The 21,945-nt window shown below is 48.6% G+C and overlaps 1 protein-coding gene across 4 annotated transcripts in view; it reads left to right on the plus strand.

Annotated features, from left to right (window-relative positions):
* Positions 1 to 21,945, plus strand: part of OGFOD3 (2-oxoglutarate and iron dependent oxygenase domain containing 3) — a 1,085,915-nt gene that overhangs the window by 289,570 nt on the left and 774,400 nt on the right. For all 4 annotated transcript variants that reach the window (XM_085616866.1, XM_085616868.1, XM_085616865.1 and 1 more), the window contains one exon: positions 4,642 to 4,717. In XM_085616866.1, the coding sequence (XP_085472992.1) occupies positions 4,642 to 4,717 (76 nt within the window). The remainder of the gene's footprint in view (positions 1 to 4,641; positions 4,718 to 21,945) is intronic.

Raw genomic sequence — 21,945 nt, forward strand, 5'->3', positions numbered from 1 at the left:
GCATGAGCTGTGTTGTTGCTGGGTCCATCCACTATCAGGCCTCTTCATTAGTACCACTTGCTGGGACCATCCACTATCTGGCCTCTTCATTAGTACCACTTGCTGGGTCCATCCACTATCAGGCCTCTTCATTAGTACCACTTGCTGGGACCATCCACTATCAGGCCTCTTCATTAGAACCACTTGCTGGGGCCATCCACTATCAGGCCTCTTCATTAGTACCACTTGCTGGGACCATCCACTATCAGGCCTCTTCATTAGTACCACTTGCTGGGACCATCCACTATCAGGCCTCTTCATTAGTACCACTTGTTGGGACCATCCACTATCAGGCCTCTTCATTAGTACCACTTGCTGGGACCATCCACTATCAGGCCTCTTCATTAGTACCACTTGCTGGGACCATCCACTATCAGGCCTCTTCATTAGTACCACTTGCTGGGACCATCCACTATCAGGCCTCTTCATTAGTACCACTTGCTGGGACCATCCACTATCAGGCCTCTTCATTAGTACCACTTGTTGGGACCATCCACTATCAGGCCTCTTCATTAGTACCACTTGCTGGGACCATCCACTATCAGGCCTCTTCATTAGTACCACTTGTTGGGACCATCCACTATCCGGCCTCTTCATTAGTACCACTTGCTGGGTCCATCCACTATCAGGCCTCTTCATTAGTACCATCAGTGGTTTATCCTGTGCATCTGTCTGAAGAACGCTTGAACCTTTTTGCATACTATTCTACTGTAGACTACTCTGCAACCTAGCGAGCAGTGTCTTGCATTAAACGTGTTATCAACCGGCTCACAGTGCCTACTATGCCTAGGTCACTGCACTGATACTAGGCTGCTGCAGCTGCACTCCAGTAATGTATCTTTCACTAATATTCATGAGCAGATACTTCGAGTTTTGTGTTTTGTGTAGGTGTCACTTAGGCATTTACTCCAGAGCTGATGCCTGGTGGTTCATGCCACACTGAAACATTGCTGGTGTCAAAGACTGTGAACAAGTTCCATTATCCAATGATTCCTTCTGCGTGACCTCTCTAAAAACAATATCATTGAAAAGTCACTTTTATGTAGAAATACTTCTTTACAGGGACAAGTAAACAATCTAGGAGTTGCTTCCACTGGGAATCTTTACATGTAGCGTTAGGCCCGGGTTTATGGGTGTTTTTTTAATGAAGTATCTCCTCACCCAGTGCAAACTGGTGTTGCAGGGAATTTGCAGTTCTCTACAATAGTTTGAAGAAGTTAACCAACTGAGAATTGAATAGGTCATTGACCACATGCACTTGTAGATTCTAAGTACTACTTATATACTTATATATAGCTGTACAACTGAAGCAAAACAATATGAAGTTATTGGCATGTTGGCATCCTCAGATATTTGCCGTCTCGTCACACTTCTCCACAAAGTAGTCAAGATATTACTAATCTAAGGCAAAAGGTCATATTGTCTTCACCGAATTTTTAGGCAGTGTCTAAATCATGGATTTTTGGTGATCTACCGAATTATTTTGCGGTTATCTGCATCATGTGCATCTTCGTATGCTGTTTTTAGGTCTGGCTTGACAGCTCAGCTGGTGATAAACCTTATGTAATTAACAGAAAATTATTTTCAGGAGTGTTACACAGAGTGACTTCAACTCCACCCAAATGCTGTACCCCTGAGTATAGGGTATAGATTTTGATTGGACAGATGTTGTGTGCTTCCGAGGAAAGCTGTATTGTAGTTTTTGCCTTATGGGAAAGCTTATGGTCTAGACAGCAAGACTGAGTTGGTTACAGTGACAAGCCATTGCTCAAGGTTATAGGCCTGAGCTGTATATCATGAAAAGTTATGACAAAGACAGGAGATCTGACTTATTTATTGTGCAAAGTGTATGTAAACGCCAATGGGGCTTTAAGGGTGGAGTGTGTGAAAGCTTTTAGGAAGCTACTTTGTTATAAGAAATCTAACAGAATATTATAAAAGGCAAGAGTTTTGCTGTTGGGTACCTCTGTTGCAATCTGTAGGGATGGAAGATTTGCACTTTGAGAATCCTTGTTTTGCTGTTCTGGGGAGGGTTGTATACTGTTTTGCCAACTATAATTTTGTAAGTATTTGAAACATTGCATTTTTTGACTTGTTGAATTTCTTATGCTTAACAGAGCCGGGCTGAATTGGTTTGATCAAGGCTATATGTCTGAGCTGTTCATTATGAAAAGTTACGACAAAGGAAGTGGACAGGGTTATTAATTTAAAGATCATACGTGAAAGCTACTAGGCCTTTAAAAGTGGATAAGCATGACACTGTATTAAAGTTTGTAGACTGGTATTTTGTTACTGCGATTCTCACCGATAACCATTGTAGGTAAGCATTTTGTTGTTGGTTGTCCCCTTTGATAAATACTAGGGGTGAAATATTTGCACTCTGAGAAGCCTTGAAGCTTTTTTAAGAAGGGTTGTATATTGTTTTGCAAACTGTGATTTTGTCTGTGTTTTGATAAACACATTTGACTGTTCTTGATGTTTGCCAGCTTATGTGCAATACAGTAGACCTAGTAGAGGTTCTTACAGCGACAAGCCATTAGGAAAGGCTATAGACTTGATTGGTTAGTGTTGGAAGGCAGACCCCGAGGAGTCGGCGAGACCACCAAAGGGGGGCCCTCACACTGTACGAAGTAGCCGAGCGCTGCCGAGAAGTCTCCTGAGAGATCCTTCTCCTATCACGTACTAGCCCAGTAACACTACCACACAGGACTCAAGGAGGTTGTCTCAAGACAAGCAATTCTTTATCAGCAATAAAAAGATTACGAGGTCAATATTTACACGAAGGGATCGAGGGATCCACCAAAAGTCTTAGTGTCTCTTTGGAAGGGTAGGGGTAGCGGGACAGTCTTTGGCAGGAGTGCGGTACGAGGGTACCTGGGGCCCAGTTCTTATCCTCAAGCTGGAGGACCTCCGGATCTTGGAGGGGTCGAGCCGCGACGGTGTCAGCAGGGCTCTGGCGTACAGTTCGTGGAGAGCCGCGATCCAATCAGCAGGGCTCTCAAGATGGTTTCTGCTCAGCTCGAGCCGCGACGTCGTCAGCAGGGCTCCGAGGGAGGTTTCAGCGAGGTTGGGCCGCGACAGCGTCAGCAGGGCTCCGATGTTCCAGGTGGCTTCAAAGTGTTCACAAGAAGGAGCCGCGACGCAGTCAGCAGGGCTCGTGATGGTTCCGACAAGAGTTCTTCTCCGTAGGGTCAGCCGCGATTCAATCAGCAGGGCTCTCGACTCCGGGATACAACTGCCGATCTGTGGCGGGGTCGCCCCAGATATAGGTCTGGAGCCCTTTGATGTCCGGACCCAGGCGCCCGGTGGGGGCGGAGAGGCCGGGTGGAGGTGGCCAGACGCCCAGCAGGAGAGGCGCCAGGCCCAGGGGAGTTGCAGGGCGATCACACCTTGAGAGGGGAGGACAGTTGGGGGTCCCATCGATACTGTCCTCCGCCGGGGGCGATGAATGGTTCCTGCGGCACCCCCTGGCCAGTTCGTGGTGCCTCGATGTCGGGGCTTCGCTGGGGTCGAGGCCGGGTTGAGCGGGGTCGCGCTGGTTGGCGCACAGAGTCACGTGGGTGCCAACAAGATGGCGGAGCCACGAGGGGTATGCGACCTCGTGCAGCTCAGGATGAAGGGCCTCGGTGCAGTTCAGAAGGGTGGCCCGTGAAGGCCGGGGCGGGGAACGGGCACAATCCACGGGGGTAAGGACCATGCCACGAGGCCGGGTCCAACAGTTAGTTACGAGAAGTTATCTTAGATGCCACAGGTCTGATGTTTATTATGGAAAGTTACAAAAAAAGGTAGTAGGCCTGACTTACTTATTGTGAAATGCATTTATTAAAATCTAATTGGCCTTTAAGGGTGTAATGTTATTGCACTCTGTTGGAGGCTGTAGACTGATATTTTGTTACATGGAATCTCACATATTTACTTAGTAAGCAAGTGTTTTGTGGTTGGTTACATCCTCGGATAAACTCTGAGGTAGAAAGTTAGTCCTGTTGCTATCCTTGTTTGACATTCTTAAGTAGGGTACTATCTACCAGGTCCTTATTTAAGAAAATAAATCCGAAGCTCTACACATGTATATACCATGTACACCTCCATCTTAATATGAGGGTGCATCTTTGTCTGGACTGGTGGTTTGTACTTGGTTTTACATTTTTTCCTTTTAAAGGTTCTTGGTCATTTTTTTTAGTTTTTTTGAGTGTCCTGCAGCTCCCCAGACAGCCCTACTGGGTTACTCCCTTGCCCTCATTTCACCTGCATCATGTGTAGCTACTATTTCTGCACAACTGAGTGTCCATCTTGGAATGGTTTACTCCCTTCCTCTGATATGTTGACTTACTGTAAAGATTAATATCGAGGTGGCATTAGACAGCGAGCTACATGTGAAATGTATGGCATCTTGTGTCTGTCATGAGACCGTTTGTGCTTTTGAGTGAAAACAGCAAGGATGCCTTGTTAAAACCATTTTTGTTTTACCAACAATGTTCTATATGGTGAGCGATTATATCTTGTTTTTAGACTGCAGTGCAAGTAAGCATGAACAGCTTACTGCCACTTACCAGCTGTGTACTTCACTCTGTTTTGACCCTCCCTCTGCGTTCTGTTTTCCAGGATGCACACCAACCAAGTGTGGAAGGGCGTTTTCCGATGCATTAATCACCAGCGAGGAAGCTAAAACCATCCAGAGGTAATTTACATTCTTCTGGAATTCTGAAATAGGAGTGATGAATGCCCCCCCGCCCCTCCACAACATTTTTCTGCTAGACCTGTTCCCCAACTCCCGGGCACGTTGCTGCCTCCTTCATGCCCAAACCTGCATATCCTGGCTTACCTTCCTTATTTGGCCACCCGTTTGTTTATAGGAATTAAGAAATTACCAGATGCCCTTCGTCCTAAGCACCTAGTGTCTGCCTTAGAATGATGCTCCCTTCCAGTGTTTTTTGTCATTCGTTCTTGTGAAATGACGCGCTGAATGTCTTCTGAGGATTTTCTCTTTTGCCGACTGGTTCCTGTTCCCAGGTCTCTTTTTTATAGGGAAGGGCTTGTCCAATCATTAGCAGGGATTTGACCACGGATCGCATGGTAAGAAGTCTTGGATTAGGAAGATCTCTCCCAGGATGAAAATGTTCCATATCGCATTGTCTTTGTTCTCTGTTGGCAGAAATAGTAGAATGTATTGTTCTAATAACTTGTTTCTAAATGGCTTAACCTCACACTGGAGGACGTTATCAACGCCTGACGCCTCCCCTACTAACACTAGCCGAAGATCACCAAAAGGGCGGGAGAGCTTCTTTTGTTCCGGCATCCATGTAGGTTCTCTCACTTTCCGACTAATCTCCAAGTTTACATATTAAATATTTGCATAGGATCGTAGGGGCAACTTTAAAAAATGTGTGCAGGATCAAGGAAGATAAGGTGGGTGCTCGTATGAAAATATTACGACTGCCTCCTTGTGTGTATCATTTCTTGGAACTGCTCAAATATATATCTTACATGGCAGCGGCGTCACTTAGCAGGATGAAGGAACTTTCCCCATCCCCCAGTAACTTCTTTTTCTTTTAGGCTTTCTCTTGACTGAGAAGCCTCTACCCAGCACAGGTGGTTTGTGTTCATTCAGAACACGTCTAGGCCGTGGCATTTAGGGTTTTTGTATTCTGTTTGCTTGTCTCATTAACCCTGCTCTCAGCTAATGGAGTAACTTTCCCAATAAATGTTGTGATGCAGGAGGCACGTGGACTGTCTGGTTTTATTTTATAGTTTATGCCAGTCTGAGAATTTTGTGGGAGGAGCAAGCAGACCAACAGACAAACAGCAAACTGGTATTTTAGGGATCCGATGTGAGAACATCGAAAGTGGCCACGAAAGGTAACCAAGTTTCAGAGAAAAAAGTCAGATCGCATTGACACGCAGTGTCCGCTACTAAACCTGAAACTGCTTTCACCGTGGCAACATTGAATCACACAGCATCCAACTCATGAGTGTTGTGGATTATATACACCCTTTGATTACTGTTAACAATGGGGTTTCTGGTTGGCTAGGGTATGCACCTCAGCCAGGCAGAACCCACCACTCCAGTCACGATAAGGGAGTTACACACCAAAGACAACCCCTGCTCACCCCCTTGGTAGCTTGGTAGAGCAGACAGCCTTATCTCAGAGGCAACGTGTAAAGCATTTGCGCAACACACAAACACACACCAGTGACACACTAGGCACACCACAGAAGAGACTCCACACAAGGTTATATAAAAATATCCTTTGTATTATACACCAAAACACATTAGACCATAATCACATAAATCACTATTGCTCTGTCAACTAGGCAACTGTCAGAAAACCTCATTTAGTGCAATAAAGTGAAGACTTATAGGTTGCTCATGTCAAAAAGAAAAGCATTGTGAAAACATTCTGCATAACACCATCACTGTACATATTATATCACTCCTGACATAAGTCACATTGGCCTGTCACTGCAGGTCATCTCACCTGTCTCCTAGCGCCACATCAGGGCATATAGAAAAGGTATCATCACTTTGGTTACAACCAGAAAACACTTGAACCACCATATAGCATTAGGGCATAACATGACATAAATCCTGACCTCAGCATTTAAAACAACTGCATTGTTTATAGGCCGTTCTTGGACACAAAGGCGTTCATTTGCCCAACTTGGCCCCAGTAGGGAGTTACAGCTACTCACAGGCCCATGATGCAGCTACAGGGATAAATACAGCGTGGACCCGTCCTGGAGGAGGCACACTGAAAGTGCGCCAGAAAAAAGTGGCACACTTTCAGTGCACCTCTTAAAGACAGCCTCTCGGTAGGGGTGGGGGGAGATGTCCCTTGGACTCCCCCAGACATCCTCCTGCAGGCGCGTGCAGTCACTCACTGCACCCGCCTGCAAGGGGATCTCTAATCCCACTTAAAAGTGCAGGTGGATTTCTGCCTGCACAGTGAAACATGGAGCAGCTTTAAACAGCTGCTCCATATTTCACCTGAATTCGCTGCCCCGAGGGCAGCGTGAATTCGCGACTGCCCTGGGGGCAGCACATTCCTTCGAATGAGGCACACTTTCCTTGTTTGCACCTGGTGCACCTTTTGAAATGTGCGCTGTGGCCGAACAAGGAAAATGCACTGTATCTGTAATACGGCCCCAGGCTATAGATCCCGATGGGGAGGTAGGCTGATACAGGCCCTGACTTTCTCATAACTGCCATAAGGACCTGTGAGGAGGGTCAGGGTGACTCAGGAAAAGGCTCCAAAGCATTCATAGAGATACACCCTACCTCCTGTATATGCTCCTGAAGCAGATAGAAAGAGACCAAAGTAGTGTAGCCAGAAGACCCTTAGAGGGAGGGACTCGTTTCTATAAGTGTGGGGAGTGCACTTCCACCCACATCTGGGACGAGGAACCCAGTTTAAAAACCCCTTCAGTCCGTCAATTGCCTGCAATCACTTGGTGAAAGGATGATAGATTGCTTCACCACTGGTCGCTGGTGCAGTGGACCCCCCCCTTGTTGGAAGAAACGAGAAACGTTTGGAGCCACAAGACTGCAGGAGGACGAGCCGGTGTCTTCAGCAACCATACTTAAGGTGATATGAGAACCGTGGAAGGCGCTAGAGTAAAGGGAAGGATCGGCAGAGTGGCTCTGACGTAGCTCTGCTGCGCCACGACCTCTGTTAAGTGTCGGACCAATTGCTGGAGGCAGAGTTCAGGTGTCTCCTCCGTGGAACACGAGCTGCGCACCCTCACACAAGACTTCACGAAGATGCAAGAGGTTGCTTTACATCTGGTGAGGCGCCCAGAAGATGCAGAGGACAGATCCCAATGCAGTAACCTTTGGCTGGTGGAAGTCCCAGAGGGCACACACCGAGAGCAGTTCTTGTCTTAGTGGTTTAAATCTTGGGTCCTGGAACAATATCTCTATTCTTGCTTTACCACAGAGAGGTCCCACAGATCCCATGCTCCTGTCTTACCGCTCGGTACGCCTCCTAGGCCAATCATCTTCCTGCGTCTCAACTACTCAGAGGCTTCATTCTCCAGGTGGCCCATGCCCATCAAATGATCATGAATTTCCCAGACACACAGTGAAAGTCCAGCATCAATGACGCCTGTTCTCAGAGGTGAAGGTCAAACTTCGAGCAATGCATATTAAGTATATTCTCCTCCACCCAGCCTGACGGCAATTTAAGAGGGGAACACTCACATTCTTAACAGCACAGAGGAAGCCTGGATTTGGGTGGAGGGGAGTCCTATACTGGCCTCCTTCAGAGGCCAACCAATGAAATGGAGACTTGGAAAGTGATGCCTCCGCCAAAGCCAAATATCATTGTCAAGGCGTATCTGTCTATGGTGGAGCCGGCAGGAACTCATTGTTGTCTGAAAGTGAAGACCAGCATGACTGACTCCTGTTTCGAATGTCGTAGATACTGCCTCAAGTGTCAATTAGCCTCAGCAACTGGCACAGCCATCAAACTATCAAGTAGGACCCAACGCAGGCCCCTGGCTGGCAAGTACAGGGGAGCAGACAAGCTTTCACCAAATGGTGACAAAAATTGACACTACATTGCTGGGCTGACACTCACCCGATGGAGATAAAGACCCACCACAGGCCGTGAGGGCCATGCAATATACCAGCAATACTTTACTGTGTATAGCGTGGTGCAGTCATAGTGGTAAGCCAATGCCGTAAGTTTGGAATGTTATAGATCGGGCAACAGATACTTCCTTTCATAAAGTGTGTGGTGGGAGGAGTGTGTAAAGGGGTGCCAATTGCACCTCGCGGTTATGCATGTTTGAACCTTAAAGTTGACTACACTTACAGCTGGTCCTCCTTCAGTATTTGGAGGTGGTTACTCAGGTCACAATACACCAATTATGGTGAAGGTTCACATGGAGTGGTGATGCCGACACACATTGGGAGAAGGAGACTTGTGAACCCACACAAGAGGTATTCTTGCACAACATAGTCGGGCGGTTTGTACATCAGATGACATGATTATTAACTATTTATCACCCAGGGTCTCAGTCAAGCACACAAGAGAAGTGAAGTATATATTGAATAACGTGGGGCTCAAGGTGGAGCCCTGTGGCACTCCCATCTGAAAATGCGTTCGGGCCTCGTGATCTTCAGGTGGGAGAGCCAAAGGGCTCTGCCTTCAGCCCCACATTATTCATTATATACCTCTCTCCTCTGGCGTGCTTGGCTTAGACCCAGGGTGCTAAAATAGTCTCATATGCTGACGACACCCAGTTACTTTTCTCCTGGGGCAGGGATGAAACATTCTCTGGTGAAAAAAATCAGAACTTGTCTATCAGAAGTTTCCCAGTGGCTATCTCACCATCAGCTTAAGTGTGTTGCAGGTAAAACAGAGTTAATTTTCTTCGGTTTAAGATCGGAGACAGTCCTTCTGGCCAGAGGATGCTCCCCCACCTCTATGCCACACTAGCTTGGTCAAAAATCTTGGTATCATGTTTGGTGGTGGGCTTTCCTTTGTATCACAGGTTAATGCTGTGGTAGGCACCTGCTTTGGTTTGCTGGGAGTGCTCAGGAAGTTCCTCCATTTTGTGTCCCTTTCGGCTAGGAAGCTGATAGTTCAAGCACTGATAACATCTAGACTTGACTATGGCAATGCACTGTACTTGGACCTACATGAATACTTGATCAGTAAGTTGTAGGTGGTCCAAAATGCAGCAGCCCGAGTGCTACTCATCTCGCCTCTAAGTACTCAGGTTTCCCCATATCGCAGAGAGCTGCATTGGCTTCCCGTTTGGAAGAGGATTATTTTTGAGACCTTGTTATTGATCCACAGAGATTTGCATCAGTCAGGCACAGGGTACCTGAGGGCGAGAATTCGTTTTTATGCTCCCTCAAGATGTCTGCTCTCAGCCAACCTCATTCTGGCCAAAAACCCTCAGATATGCAAGTCCAGAACGGGGGGCAGGCCCTTCTCTTTTCTTGGACTGTCTCTTTGGAATAAACTCCCTTTAGGATTAAGATGCCTCTCATCCACCCCCCAGTTCCAGAAGAAGCTGAAAACATGGCTTTTCTGAATGATTAATCTGGGTTCTCTCTGATCTCTCTATTCCTCCACTGATAGTGGAGAGTGCCAGGACACTCTTTGGAGTGGCAGTGCGCTTTAAAAATGCCTTTTACATTACGTTACATGTCCACTATGCACCACACTCCTGAGGGTGAGTCAAACTAGCTAAACATCCTCTTGTGAAACGTTAGTGGCCTGATCAGCAAACTCCAATGTGGTGTGGTTGAACAATACATCAAGAGACAAGCCCCTGACTTAATACTATTGCAGGAAACACATCTGGCAGGCAAGTGTTCCCTGCCTTAATAGGGGTAAAAATGTGACGCTGGCACCATCAGGATACACCGGAGGATTACAGGGGTTGCAGAGGCCTAGCTAGAGCTTGAGGCGCCCGGGGATAGCCCTCAATTTGCCGCCCATGACAAACGGTAGCGCGCCACTGCAGACAGTGTGGCAGGTGGCAGTGCACCTCTGTGGCCAGCGTGGGCTGCTCCAGAGTCCCATAGGCTTGGGATGCTCCCAGCAGCTGAGCAGGCTCACAGTCAGATACAATGTGTGTCTATTGTTGATTGATTTCCCTCTGCACTCTGTAAGTCAAACAGCCTGACGTCATGGCCCAGTCAGTGGTAGGGCCCAATTAGCTAGTACAGAGACAGCTTGTCGGGGCCTGCCCCAGTCAGGTTGTGCAACACACTTTGTGGCCCTAACGCAGCGAGTGGAAGTGACGTCACGTTCTGCTGTAGAAGCGCGCAGATGGTGCAGTTAGCCGACTGCTGAGTGCTTGGCGGCATTAATCATGGTCCTCGGGGGCCCGGGGATGGTTTGCAACTGCCCTTCCCCAACCGGGTCACCTGCACTGAGGAGCTTAATAATATCTATAATGGCTTGCAGCCGGCAACAAATTATCAAAGTCTGGTAGCCAGGCGAGTGACAGGCACGGGCCATTTTTCACGACAAGTCAGGTCCGGTTTTGCAGCGGCAGAATTAGAGGACAGAAAGCTGAAATTGTCGTGGGGGTCACTGGCTGTAGCGGCCAGCTAGAGCTGCCTTGTTGTTGCCACTGACCCAGTCACGTTGCCCAGCCTGGCTCAGGCTGAAAGAACAGAAAGAGTAAGTAAAAATAACAACAAGCCACTTCAAGTTTTCAGTGAGTGTCACAATGTGAAACACAATTAAATGTCACAATGTGAAACACAAATTAAGTTAATGTGAGCGCACGATCTCTAGAACGTATTAAATGGGTGTAATTGCTGGTATTTATGTTTCCCTTGACTTCGTTGCTTTATTTTACTGAAGAGAAAGTGTCACTCATAGTCATTGAAATGTCCCTCATAACTACACTGCAGTAATGAAAAAGTCACACAGGAATTTGAAACATTGGCAGCTATGTAGGACTTGTCCTGTGCCCACTGCCCTGCCACTCACAATAGATTATTTCCTCCCCTCGTATCTCTTACCGTCCTCAGGCTCCAGTACTCCAGGGTCTCTACCGTAGGGGTGATTGGTTCTGCCGCACCCTGCAGCAAATCGTCCAGCCACTGCCCCAGACTCGACTCCTCACGTCACAAGAGCGCGCCGCGTGGAGGTGGAACGCGTGACGCGTCATTGATTCGTTACTTTCCAGCACGAGGGCTGGCAAAACATTATGCCCAGGGCCATTATTTGTAGCGCTTTCACGCGCTACAAGATTGACGGCCCTGGGATCGGACCCACAACCACAAATGCGGTACGTCGCGCACCCACCACTATGTGGTGCGGTGCGCTGCAGGCCGCATTTACAAGCGCATGTGCGCTTGCACTTAACACGGGGGCCGCGCGGTGCTGGCAGCCTGTTGAGGCGGCTTTTATTATTTATTCGGGGACACTGACACTACTGTAGTGACTGACAGTAGTGTCAGTGAGTGTCCAAATAAATTATAAAGGCCGCCGCCACGGGCCACCAGAGCCGCGCCCACAAAATAGTGCCGCGAGGGGCGGATCGCCCCACCACCCCCCCAGCTACGCCGCTGAGGGGTTGTGATTCTGCTGAGTAAGAACCTCATCGTCTTTGGAATTGACAAAATCTGGCTTGATCCACAGGGGAGATAGGTGGGGGTCCAAGGCTCTAGAGGGAGAATGTCCGTTTTCAAATTAAACTTATTTGCACTCCCCTCCCTTCCTCACACTCCAGTATTCGGTCCTCAAAGCCCTGGGACTCATCCTGCTGGAAGCAAAAGCCAACATTCACACAAAGCGGGGAGGTTTCAACAAGGTGATAGACAGGGCACTTGACAGATCTTCACCAAACACAGCCCAGTCTCATGCTGAGTCGCAATTTGCACGGTTCTCACATGTGCTGGTCCTCCTGGATGTCTTGAGGGCCAAACACTCCACAGACAAGAAATACTCCTTCAAGGTACCCTAGAGGCTCAGCATCAAATGCAGCTTAAAGCGGCTGAGTATAAGGACCTAGCTACTGAAGTCGATTTCAACAAACAGGTAATTACCTTAAATAGTATACTTTTGCAACAGCCTTTATCAAAAGAACAAGTCACGCTGGCATCCTTTCAGCCATTACAGTTGTGTTAAAGCAATATTAAGTAAACCTGAAGTACCGTTTTCCTCCTGATACAGGTGAATTCATACCTAGGAACTTGTTTGAGCTACTATTACTTAAGAAGAAGAAGAAGTAATAAAGACCACTTCAAATTATCTCTACTGGAGGGAGCTTCAATGAGCTCTTTGGAAACTTTTTCAGGAGTCCTGGGGAAGACAGGGTTACTGGGCTCCAACTGTGTCAATCAAAGCCTTTTGCCACTAGTGCCTTACGGCTTAATCTTACTATTGAGCCCAAAACTGAGCACCAAGTACGCCCCTTTCACAGTTGACTCTTAAGTTAGCAAAGCCAAGCAGTCCTAGGCTTACCCTATTGGTGTGGCGTTAGAGACTCAGAGCTAGACTGATTGACTAATGTGCAGTAATAATTAACTACCCAACCAATGCTAAATCATTTGACATAATATGGTACTTTACATAGCATTTCGGGAGACAACAAATTGTACAGGTGTTCTTGTAATACTTAACAATTACTCCAGACAAGCATAGGCTGTTCCTGAGGGACTGCTTCTAGTGGCATCCTTTGTGCAAAATGTTCCAAACAGTCTGTGTTTTTTCCTGGGAGTATCAGGAGCAATGTGTTTTCTTTGGGGAAATCAATCTGGTTGCGGCCATCAGTCAGTATCTGCCTTTAGTCAAAAACCCATTGCTAAAGGTCTAGGACGCAATAACAATGCCCAAAAGGGGCGAAAACTGTTGAAGTATGGATCCGTGGAGTGAAACTAGCTGCTCTGATAGTGTAGGCGACAGGCAGACACTTTGTCCACAGTCTATCTTAAAGTGTGGGAGAATTATGATAGTGGGTAGAGGAGTGATGGTATCACCACCTTACTAACATGTCCATGGGAAAAAGCAGGGCGGGTGGAAGGGAAGAAGATTAAGTCACCAAGCCAGTAGGTGAAGACCCCGAATTGTAGTAGAGAAATCTTTGCATGCTGGTTGGAAGTTTTTGCATCATCTATATACCACAGTTTCAGACAGTAGTTTTTATTCCAACAAACAACTCTGAGGCAGGATTTGGGCAGTTCTCACCCTTTTGATTATTCCACTCAGACTCGTCCAGTCATGATCTTCGTAAGGTACTAGCAGGAAGTTGGGCTGGAGCTGGGAGTATCCTGTCAGGAGAGCCCCAAAAGAAGCATACAAAAGAAAAGAGACTGTCACAATTAACTACCTGTTAAACTCTAGCGGTAGGCCTTCTAGTGAACAATGGGCCAGGAAAAGGCTGTAGAAAATCCTTAGATTCAAATTGTCCTCTCTCTCTCTCTCGCTCTCTCTCTCTCTCTCTCTCTCTCTCTCTCTCTCTCTCTCTCCTCTCCTTCACGCCCAAAGTCTGATTCACGACAAAGGATTCTTGGAATGTCCTGTAGGAGCCCTGCAATTCTCATTACTGCTAGCGCTCCCTCCAACCATCCATCCTCGATATCACTTGTAATAAATTGGGTTACTGGTTAAGAGGGAGTGAAACCCCACTCAAGCAGTAGCCAAAATTCTTGTCAGGCTGAAGTCACAAGCAAACCCTAAATTAACCTGTGTTCAACCCTCAGATAGCTTGGAACAGAGCAGTTAGGCTTAACTTGGAGGCAATGTGTAAAGTATGTGGGCAACACTTCAAACAGTAACACGGTGAAAACATAGCACAAAAGGAGCCCATCAGTAGAACTCAAGATATGCAATTTTAAAGATTTAAGTGAAAATAGCGCCAAAAAGCACAAAGCACCAACTGTGGATATGTGGTCGTGCTAGAATGGGACAAAATCACAAGTTCAGTCCAACTGCCACGGAGTAGAGGCTGGCTACAGGTGCCCAGTTAGGCCCACTGAACAAGAGTGCCTTTTTTTGTATTTTATTTTTTTATATTTGTTTATTAATCTGCTTGCATTAAACACATTAGATCCTCTTGCAAGAGGCCAATGCTGACATCAAAAAGCAATAATAGTACAAGTAGTTGTTTATGCCAATAGAGAAGGGTAACAACCCCCAAATCTCGCCACCACCCTTAAACCCATTAATCCCAAGGCACTGAAAAGAGAAGATCATGACCCCCACAGAGCATCTCATTACATACAGTAGTATTACAGCAAACGGCAGTCCCAAGAAAAAACATAGCGAGAGCATCAGATTACATAATCTATTCTACAACAGGATTTGTAAGAAGATCCACTGAAAGCGGAGCCCAAAAGTCTTTAGGGTGGGAAGTGTCAGGCAGTTCCTCAGCATAGGTCTCAAGTTGCTCTTTGCAGTACAGTAGGTCCCGAACCCATTTATTCAGAGTTGTGGTGAGTCTAGAGCCCCAGCACTGGCCACCGCTCTTTTTGCCAATAAGGTTGAGACCGCTACTAGTCTGCGATTACTGGGCTTTAGGTTCTTTACCCACCCCAGCAGGCACACCTCAGGGGTGCATTGCACAGCCTCTAGCACCACCTTTGTAAGCAGGCTTGTAATCTTACCCCAAAAACTGTTTACACCCTTGCAGCTCCATGCGAGATGTAAGAGGTCCGCATCAGCCTGACCACAACGAACACAGCAGGAGTTCTCCCGCAGACCAAACCGCATCAACTGCATCGGGGTATAATATTGCTGGTGCAGGTATTTGAAATGGATGATGCTGAGGTTACAATTTGCTGTTTACCGGCCAGTAAGAACACAGCAAAACCCCCACATCTCCGATGAGAATGAGGTCTCCAGTAATGCCACCCATTTATTATATGATGGGGCGTCAAACTGTTCTCTTTCCCTAAGAGACGCCGTATATAATTTCGTGATCAGGCCTGTGCGATCTGCACCCGCTAGCACCGCCTGTAGTGCTAACAATGGCTGGGGTTCTGCTGGGTAATCAGGATAAATGAAACGAATAGCCTGCCTCACGCGCATATATGTGAACCCAAGCATAAACCCATGGTCCCTACCACCTTGTATGTCAGAGAGCGATCTGAACCGGCCTTGTTTATAAATATCCCCCAATTGAGTTATTCCCACGGAGCTCAAAGCTTTAAGGGCAGCGCCTCTTTTGCAGCAGAGATTTCCGGGTGCGCCGAAAGCGGTAACCTTGGGGCATAGAGGTATTGTAATTGTGCACGTGCCGCTAGCGTCTTCCACGCCCATGCCGTGCAAAGTGCAGGGTTGATTTCAGTTCTTGTGGGTTGAACCAGTAATGAGCAAACTGGACCTGTGCACAGAGATAATAGAGGCGCATGTCAGGGGCTTCAAAGCCTCCCCTCTCAAATGGCAGTACCAGCACCTCCCAGCTGCAGCGGGCTTTCTTGCTGCCCCACACCAAGGAGAGCAGTGCTGACTGGAGTGAGTTGAACAATGCAAGAATAAGACGGATGGGAATATTAATGAACAAATGAAGAAGTTTAGGCAAAACTGTAATTTTGACTGCTGCAATGCGATCCACTAGAGAGAACGGGAGTTTGGCCCATCGCGCTGCTCGTTCTGTGATTTGGATCAGGGCACGGCCATAATTTTCCTCAGGGTCTCTGTGAAGCCATACCCCTAGATACTTTACAGGATCAGTGGACCATGTGAGTGGGAAGTCCGGCTCAATGCGTCGCCTACCAGCCTTGAGGGGGAACACGGTCGATTTGACCCAGTTTATGCGAGCCCTGAGTAGCGTTAAAATGTTATATATTCTCCTAGTAGTTCTGGGAGAAACGCCGCAGGCTCTCGGACGTACAAAAGCATATCATCAGCGTACATCGAGACTACTAATGGGCGCTGTCGGAATCGCAGTGCTGCTGGTGCGTGGTTTTGGCGGAGCTTGCAAGCCAGGGGCTCCAGAGCCAGCGTGAAAAGCATTGGTGATAGAGGGCAGCCCTGTCGGGTGCCACGCCACATAGGGAACGCGGCAGATACCCAGCCATTGAGACGGACGCGCGCCGCCGGCGCCTCGTATAGGAGATGTACCACTTCAAGAAAAAGGGTGGTTGTCCCATTCAGAGGAGGGCGTGAACATAAATTCCCACTGCAGGGAATCAAATGTTTTTGCTGCGTCAAGCAACTGCTTGAAAATCTGCCTCAAAGTAATGTAGGGTGGAGAAGACCGTGCGCAAATTGTGTGCAGTAGATCGGCCAGGGACAAATCCCGACAGATCCGGGAGGCCCAGGTTAGGGATGTGGGGTTGAAGCCGACTGGCAATCATTTTTGCCAACATTTTGGCATCAATGTTTATAATGGAGAGTGAGCGGTAGGAATCGCACCAGTTAGCAGGCTTGTCAGGCTTAAGGAGCATAACCAGGAGAGACTCTTTTAGCGAGGGGGGGAGAGTGCCGCTGTCATATGCTTCCACAAAGACATCTAAGAGCCTGAGTGCTAGATCATCAGCGAAAGCCTTATGAAACTTACTAGGGAGTCCGTCTAGGCCGGCAGCCTTTCAAGTGGGCAGCGACTTAATAGCCATTTTGACATCTTCCACGTCAAAGGGTTGAGTGAGATATTCGCGTTGATTACGAGAAAGCCAGCCTAAGGTGACATAATCTAAGTAGTCATTGATGTCGGTAGCCGACACATACCCCCGCTCTCCATAGAGGTTAGAGTAGAAGTCCAGCACCACCTCACTGATTTCAGGGGAGGTATAGTGCGCAGTTCCCTCAGGGTCCAGCAATTCTGTGATGTGGTCCTGAGTCCGCGGCACCATTCGTTTCTGAGTGAGCGAGCGAGCGGCTGGGGCGGCACCCTTCCCATAGTAACCTGCAGTAAAGCGCCGTGACCTATGCGCTAGCTCCTGATCTGCTGTGCTGTTATATTCCGTTACAAGCTCACGCATGGTGGCTAGTATAGATGAGGCTGGGTTCTGGGCATATTCGCGCTCTAAAGTGGAAATATTGTCAGCCAGTGTATGCATCTGACGTCATAGGTCTTTTGGAACCCCCGCCTGCGCTCCCATGCAGATACCCCTGATAGTTACTTTAAATGCCTTCCACAGGGTCCCAGGGATGTCCACGGAACCAGTGTTTTCTTTAAAAAAAATCACTAATAGCCGCGCCCACTGTGCATCTGAACACCTGATCCGTAAGTGAGGAGGGCTGTAATTGCCATTGAAATGGGGGGCGCTCACAAGTAGGAGCACGCATCTCTAGAAGCACAGGGGAGTGATCCGATAATGTTTTGGTCAGATGGCGTACATCTACAACCCATGTGCCAGCAAGCTCAGAAAGGAGCCAATAGTCCAAGCGGGACCATGTTCCGTGCACAGTAGATATAAATGTGCTTTCGCTGATTCCCGGGTGCCGGGTGCGCCAAATATCCTGTATAGCCCCTGCATCTAAAAATCGCAGGAGCGCCTCAGATGCCTGGCTATGTCGCTGCACACCACCTCCCTGTCTGTCCAGTTGTCCGTCTAAGCAAACGTTGAAGTCACCACCCCAGAGCAATTCAACCGATGTAAATTGTGAGATGCGGCGCCAAACATCTCTACGAACCTCCTACGTGACAGGTGGTGGCTGAGCTGGTAAGAGAAATGTGCAAATATTGACAAGCAAACATCCATAAGCATTGCATCAACACGTTCTGTCCAAAGTAAGGTGCTGTCCCTACAAGGCAGTTAAACTATGCGATCGAGTAGTGTAATGTATGCAGGTAGTGTGGATAACCCCAGTGGGGAGACAGAGAGAGCCACCAAACCCAGCCCCAGAAGCGGCCATCACCAGTGCTCGGGTAAACAGGAGGGTACAGGGAGACAGGAACATCCCTCCACCCGCCCCAGGGATCATAGCACCAGACCAGGAGGGAGAGAAACATGACACTATCCAGGAAGTAGGGATATGACCGACTAATGAACCAGAATCGGGGGCGGGGCCCACCATCCCCGTCGGAATCAGGTCCTGTAACAAAGAAGAGTGAGCAAATAGTACATGAAAAAGTAGCAGATAACAGTTAGCCAGGTATGCCCAGGCAACAATACGAGTGGAGAATCCAACATGTCGAGTCCAGGCATGTCACAGAGGCCAGACAGTATCACAACTACAGAACAGACTTAGGTACACCATCACTGTTCCCAATCATCATGAGCCTCCACAGTCTCAGAGCGTCTGCATTTCAGCTTCTTGACATGATCCGTTGCCGCTTTGGGAGATGTGAAGATTTTACAATCCCCTTCCTGGCCCACTCATAAGCGGGCGGGGTACAGCATAGCATATGGAATGCCTTCAGACTGCAAGAATTTTTTTACTGTACCAAACTCCCGTCTTGCTGTCTGGACGGCAACAGTGAAGTCCGGGAAAAAAGACAGTGTGTTTCCTTGGTGGTTAATTACGCCCTTATCCCTAGCAAACCTCAAGATGACATCCCGGTCACGATAGTTCAATAGGCGTGCTATTATAGGACGCGGTGGGGCACCCGGCACCGGTCTCGCTGCCAGAGAGCGATGGGCCCGCTCAACTATAAACATAGGGGATAAGATGTCAGGACCGAATATATCCTTAATCAGGTATTCATTTAAAGTCTCCATTCTGCCCGTATTGGGTAGGCCCGTGATGTGGATGTTGTTGCGGCGAGACCTGATCTCCAAATCCTCATTCTTCGCTTGAATAAGCGCTAACACCTTCTCCATGTGGAGAGCCTTGTCTGTCACCTCGCTCAAGCCATCCTCATTTGTGGAAACGCGCTGTTCAGTTTCACCCATCCTCGCATTTTGTTTCTCAAGTTGGGAGGACATATGGTCAAGTCTATGATTTACTGCCGCCATAGTCCCCTCTATGGATTGAAGACTCTTCTGCATGGCAAGTAAGGTTGATTACAGTGTAGAGGGGTCCTCCACAGGGGCATTCGCCTCGGAGTCCGAGGCCGCTCGTTGCTGTGGCTTGGCGGATATACGCGCCTCGAACGTGAGGCGCGGCTGCGTTTTGTCTGTGCGCCCCATGGTGGCAGGAAACAAGGCTAGGTGGGCTAGACTCCTCCACCGACTAAACCCCGAGGTGCACCAACAATAGCCAGTAGATCAAGGAAGGAGCCGTCCACCACGCCTAGGTAGGCCCATCGACCTCCCCACAGGGACTACTGATGAAGCGGGGAAACTGCAGTGCACCAAGCCCAAATAAGTGCACAGAGGTAGTCGTCACTGACGTTCTGGGGCAGTACAGGTGGACAGCCCCAACCACAGCTGTCAGAGTAGTGGTGTAATGCATCGAAACGCACAGACCTCAAGAGTCACTTAATCTGGCTCCGGTTGCAACTAAGCGATGAACGTAAATCGTGGCCCTCGCAAGTTGCCCCGGGGCACACGGCAGGTCGTCACTTGCAGTGCAGGTGGGGCTAGGAAATCCAATGTTAAGAGGAAGTCAGAGGGAATGCCCCAGGATGCACCAGGTCCCGACTCAGTCACTACGCAGGAATACACCAAAGCGCACCGTCTCAGAATGCGTCACACCACACATATAGGCCGCAGCTCGCAGAGCGTGGCCTAACTCTCAGGCCCTCATCCACCGCCGTAGCTAAGGGCCAAGAGCCCGACCGCACCCCACTCACCACCACATGCAGTCGGTGCTGGCAGTCCCGCACAGCGTAGGGCCTAAGGCGTCAGTAGATCGTCCCACTCCCAGCCAAGCACTCAGCAAGTATGCACCGATGTTCGCAGCAAAGACGGACCGTGATTTCGCAGACCTCCTGAAGCTCAGCGGCCCCAGGCAGGTACCCAGCGCCCACCCCGGCAGACGGGGCAGGACCCGCAGTCTCAGCCTCCAGCTCCGGCAGACCCCCTAGTTACGGAGGGAGATGGCTGTCCGCCCCGCGGCCGACACCGGCCGTTGAATATGGCGTGCTGAGTGATCGCCCTCGCCCCCAACCACAGGGAAATACCGGGGCCAGGGCACCGCTCCCCCATCACGACAGGAGCCATACCAGTCGGGCTCGCCGATCCACCAGCGGAGCTCAGCACTGCCTGGCGAGATTGCGGGGACAATGCAATCAGGATGCGGCGGCCACCATGTAGCCGCGCGCCAGTCTCCTCACAGGGTCGCGATTATTAGCATGTGGGATGGCTGTAGAGCAACGCAGCTCACTTCAACCGTTGCAGGATATGCTCACGTTGTAGGGCGGTCAGCAGAAAGCTCCGATGCAATGATTTTGAGCGGATAATGGATGGATTAAGTCTCAGCTGGGCGGAGCAGCACTAAAGTGCGTCCATCTTGCCTGGCGCCCTCTGGCGCCCCCGAAGAAGAGTGCCTTAATTCCTGGTTGCAAAGAGTTGTGGGGTCCCTTGTTGAAAATGTGTTGTGCAGCCGAGGAGCTATGAGACTGCAATGAGAGGTCCTCTGTCATCCATGAGGATTCTGTCCATGAGGGGTTTGCAAATGGAGGGCCTGTGTCAAGGATGTGGCGCGAAGCGTCAGTTTACATGGAGCTACGATGCAAAGTCCTTGAATCAGAAAAGCCCACGCAGCAGAGGCAATGCGTCGGTTCTGCTGGGGGTTGCGCTGTGCAGCAGAGGACAATCATTGATTCTGTGGAAAGTTTTATGTTGCCAGGTCGAACAGACAGTTAAACACTGTACACAGAGGATGCAATGGCAGGCTTAAGACATGTTAGGGCTACTTAAGTGGTGGCACAACAAGTGCTACAGGTCCACTAGTAGCAGTTAGTTTACAGGCCCTGGATATATGTAGTAGCACTCTACTTGGGACTTATAAGTAAATTAAATATACCAATTGGGTCAGACCAATGTTATCATGTTTGAAGCAGTGAGCACATGCACTTTAGCACTGGTTAGCAGTGGTAAAGTGCGCATAGTCCTAAGGCGGGCAAAAACGAGATCAGCAAAATGGAGGAAGGCAAAAGGTTTGACGGAAGCCCACCCTAAGGCTGATAAGTCTAACACCATTTGGAAATCGGGAACGCAAAATAGGTACCACTCTTGCCCTATCTACATGTGCCTCACACACACATCCTCTATGCACAACAGTAATGTATACGCACATGCCATCCTTGTCCCACATCAATGGGGGGCAAAGGTCCCAGTTAAAGAGGACTCACAGACCAATTTAAAAAAGTGTGGGTAAGGTTGATAAGCATTCCTCCTTAGCAGGAACAGGTAAAAAGAGGCGTTCTGCCACTATAATCTTATTGCTATCTCCATGATAAGTCCTCTACAGCTCAGTGAGCTGAAGGTGGTCATGCTTTAAGCCTGACACTCTTTAACATATATATCTGCCCCTTGTTTTCGCTAATTCAATCACTTGGACTTCAGTGTATGAACTATGCGGATTACAGGCAACTCAACATAGCGATTGATAGGTTGAGCCCTGCCCCTTTTCTCTCCCTTCACCAGTGCATGATTGC

Source organism: Triturus cristatus, chromosome 7 (assembly GCF_964204655.1).
Source record: "Triturus cristatus chromosome 7, aTriCri1.1, whole genome shotgun sequence".
NCBI classification, from domain to species: Eukaryota; Metazoa; Chordata; class Amphibia; order Caudata; family Salamandridae; genus Triturus; species Triturus cristatus.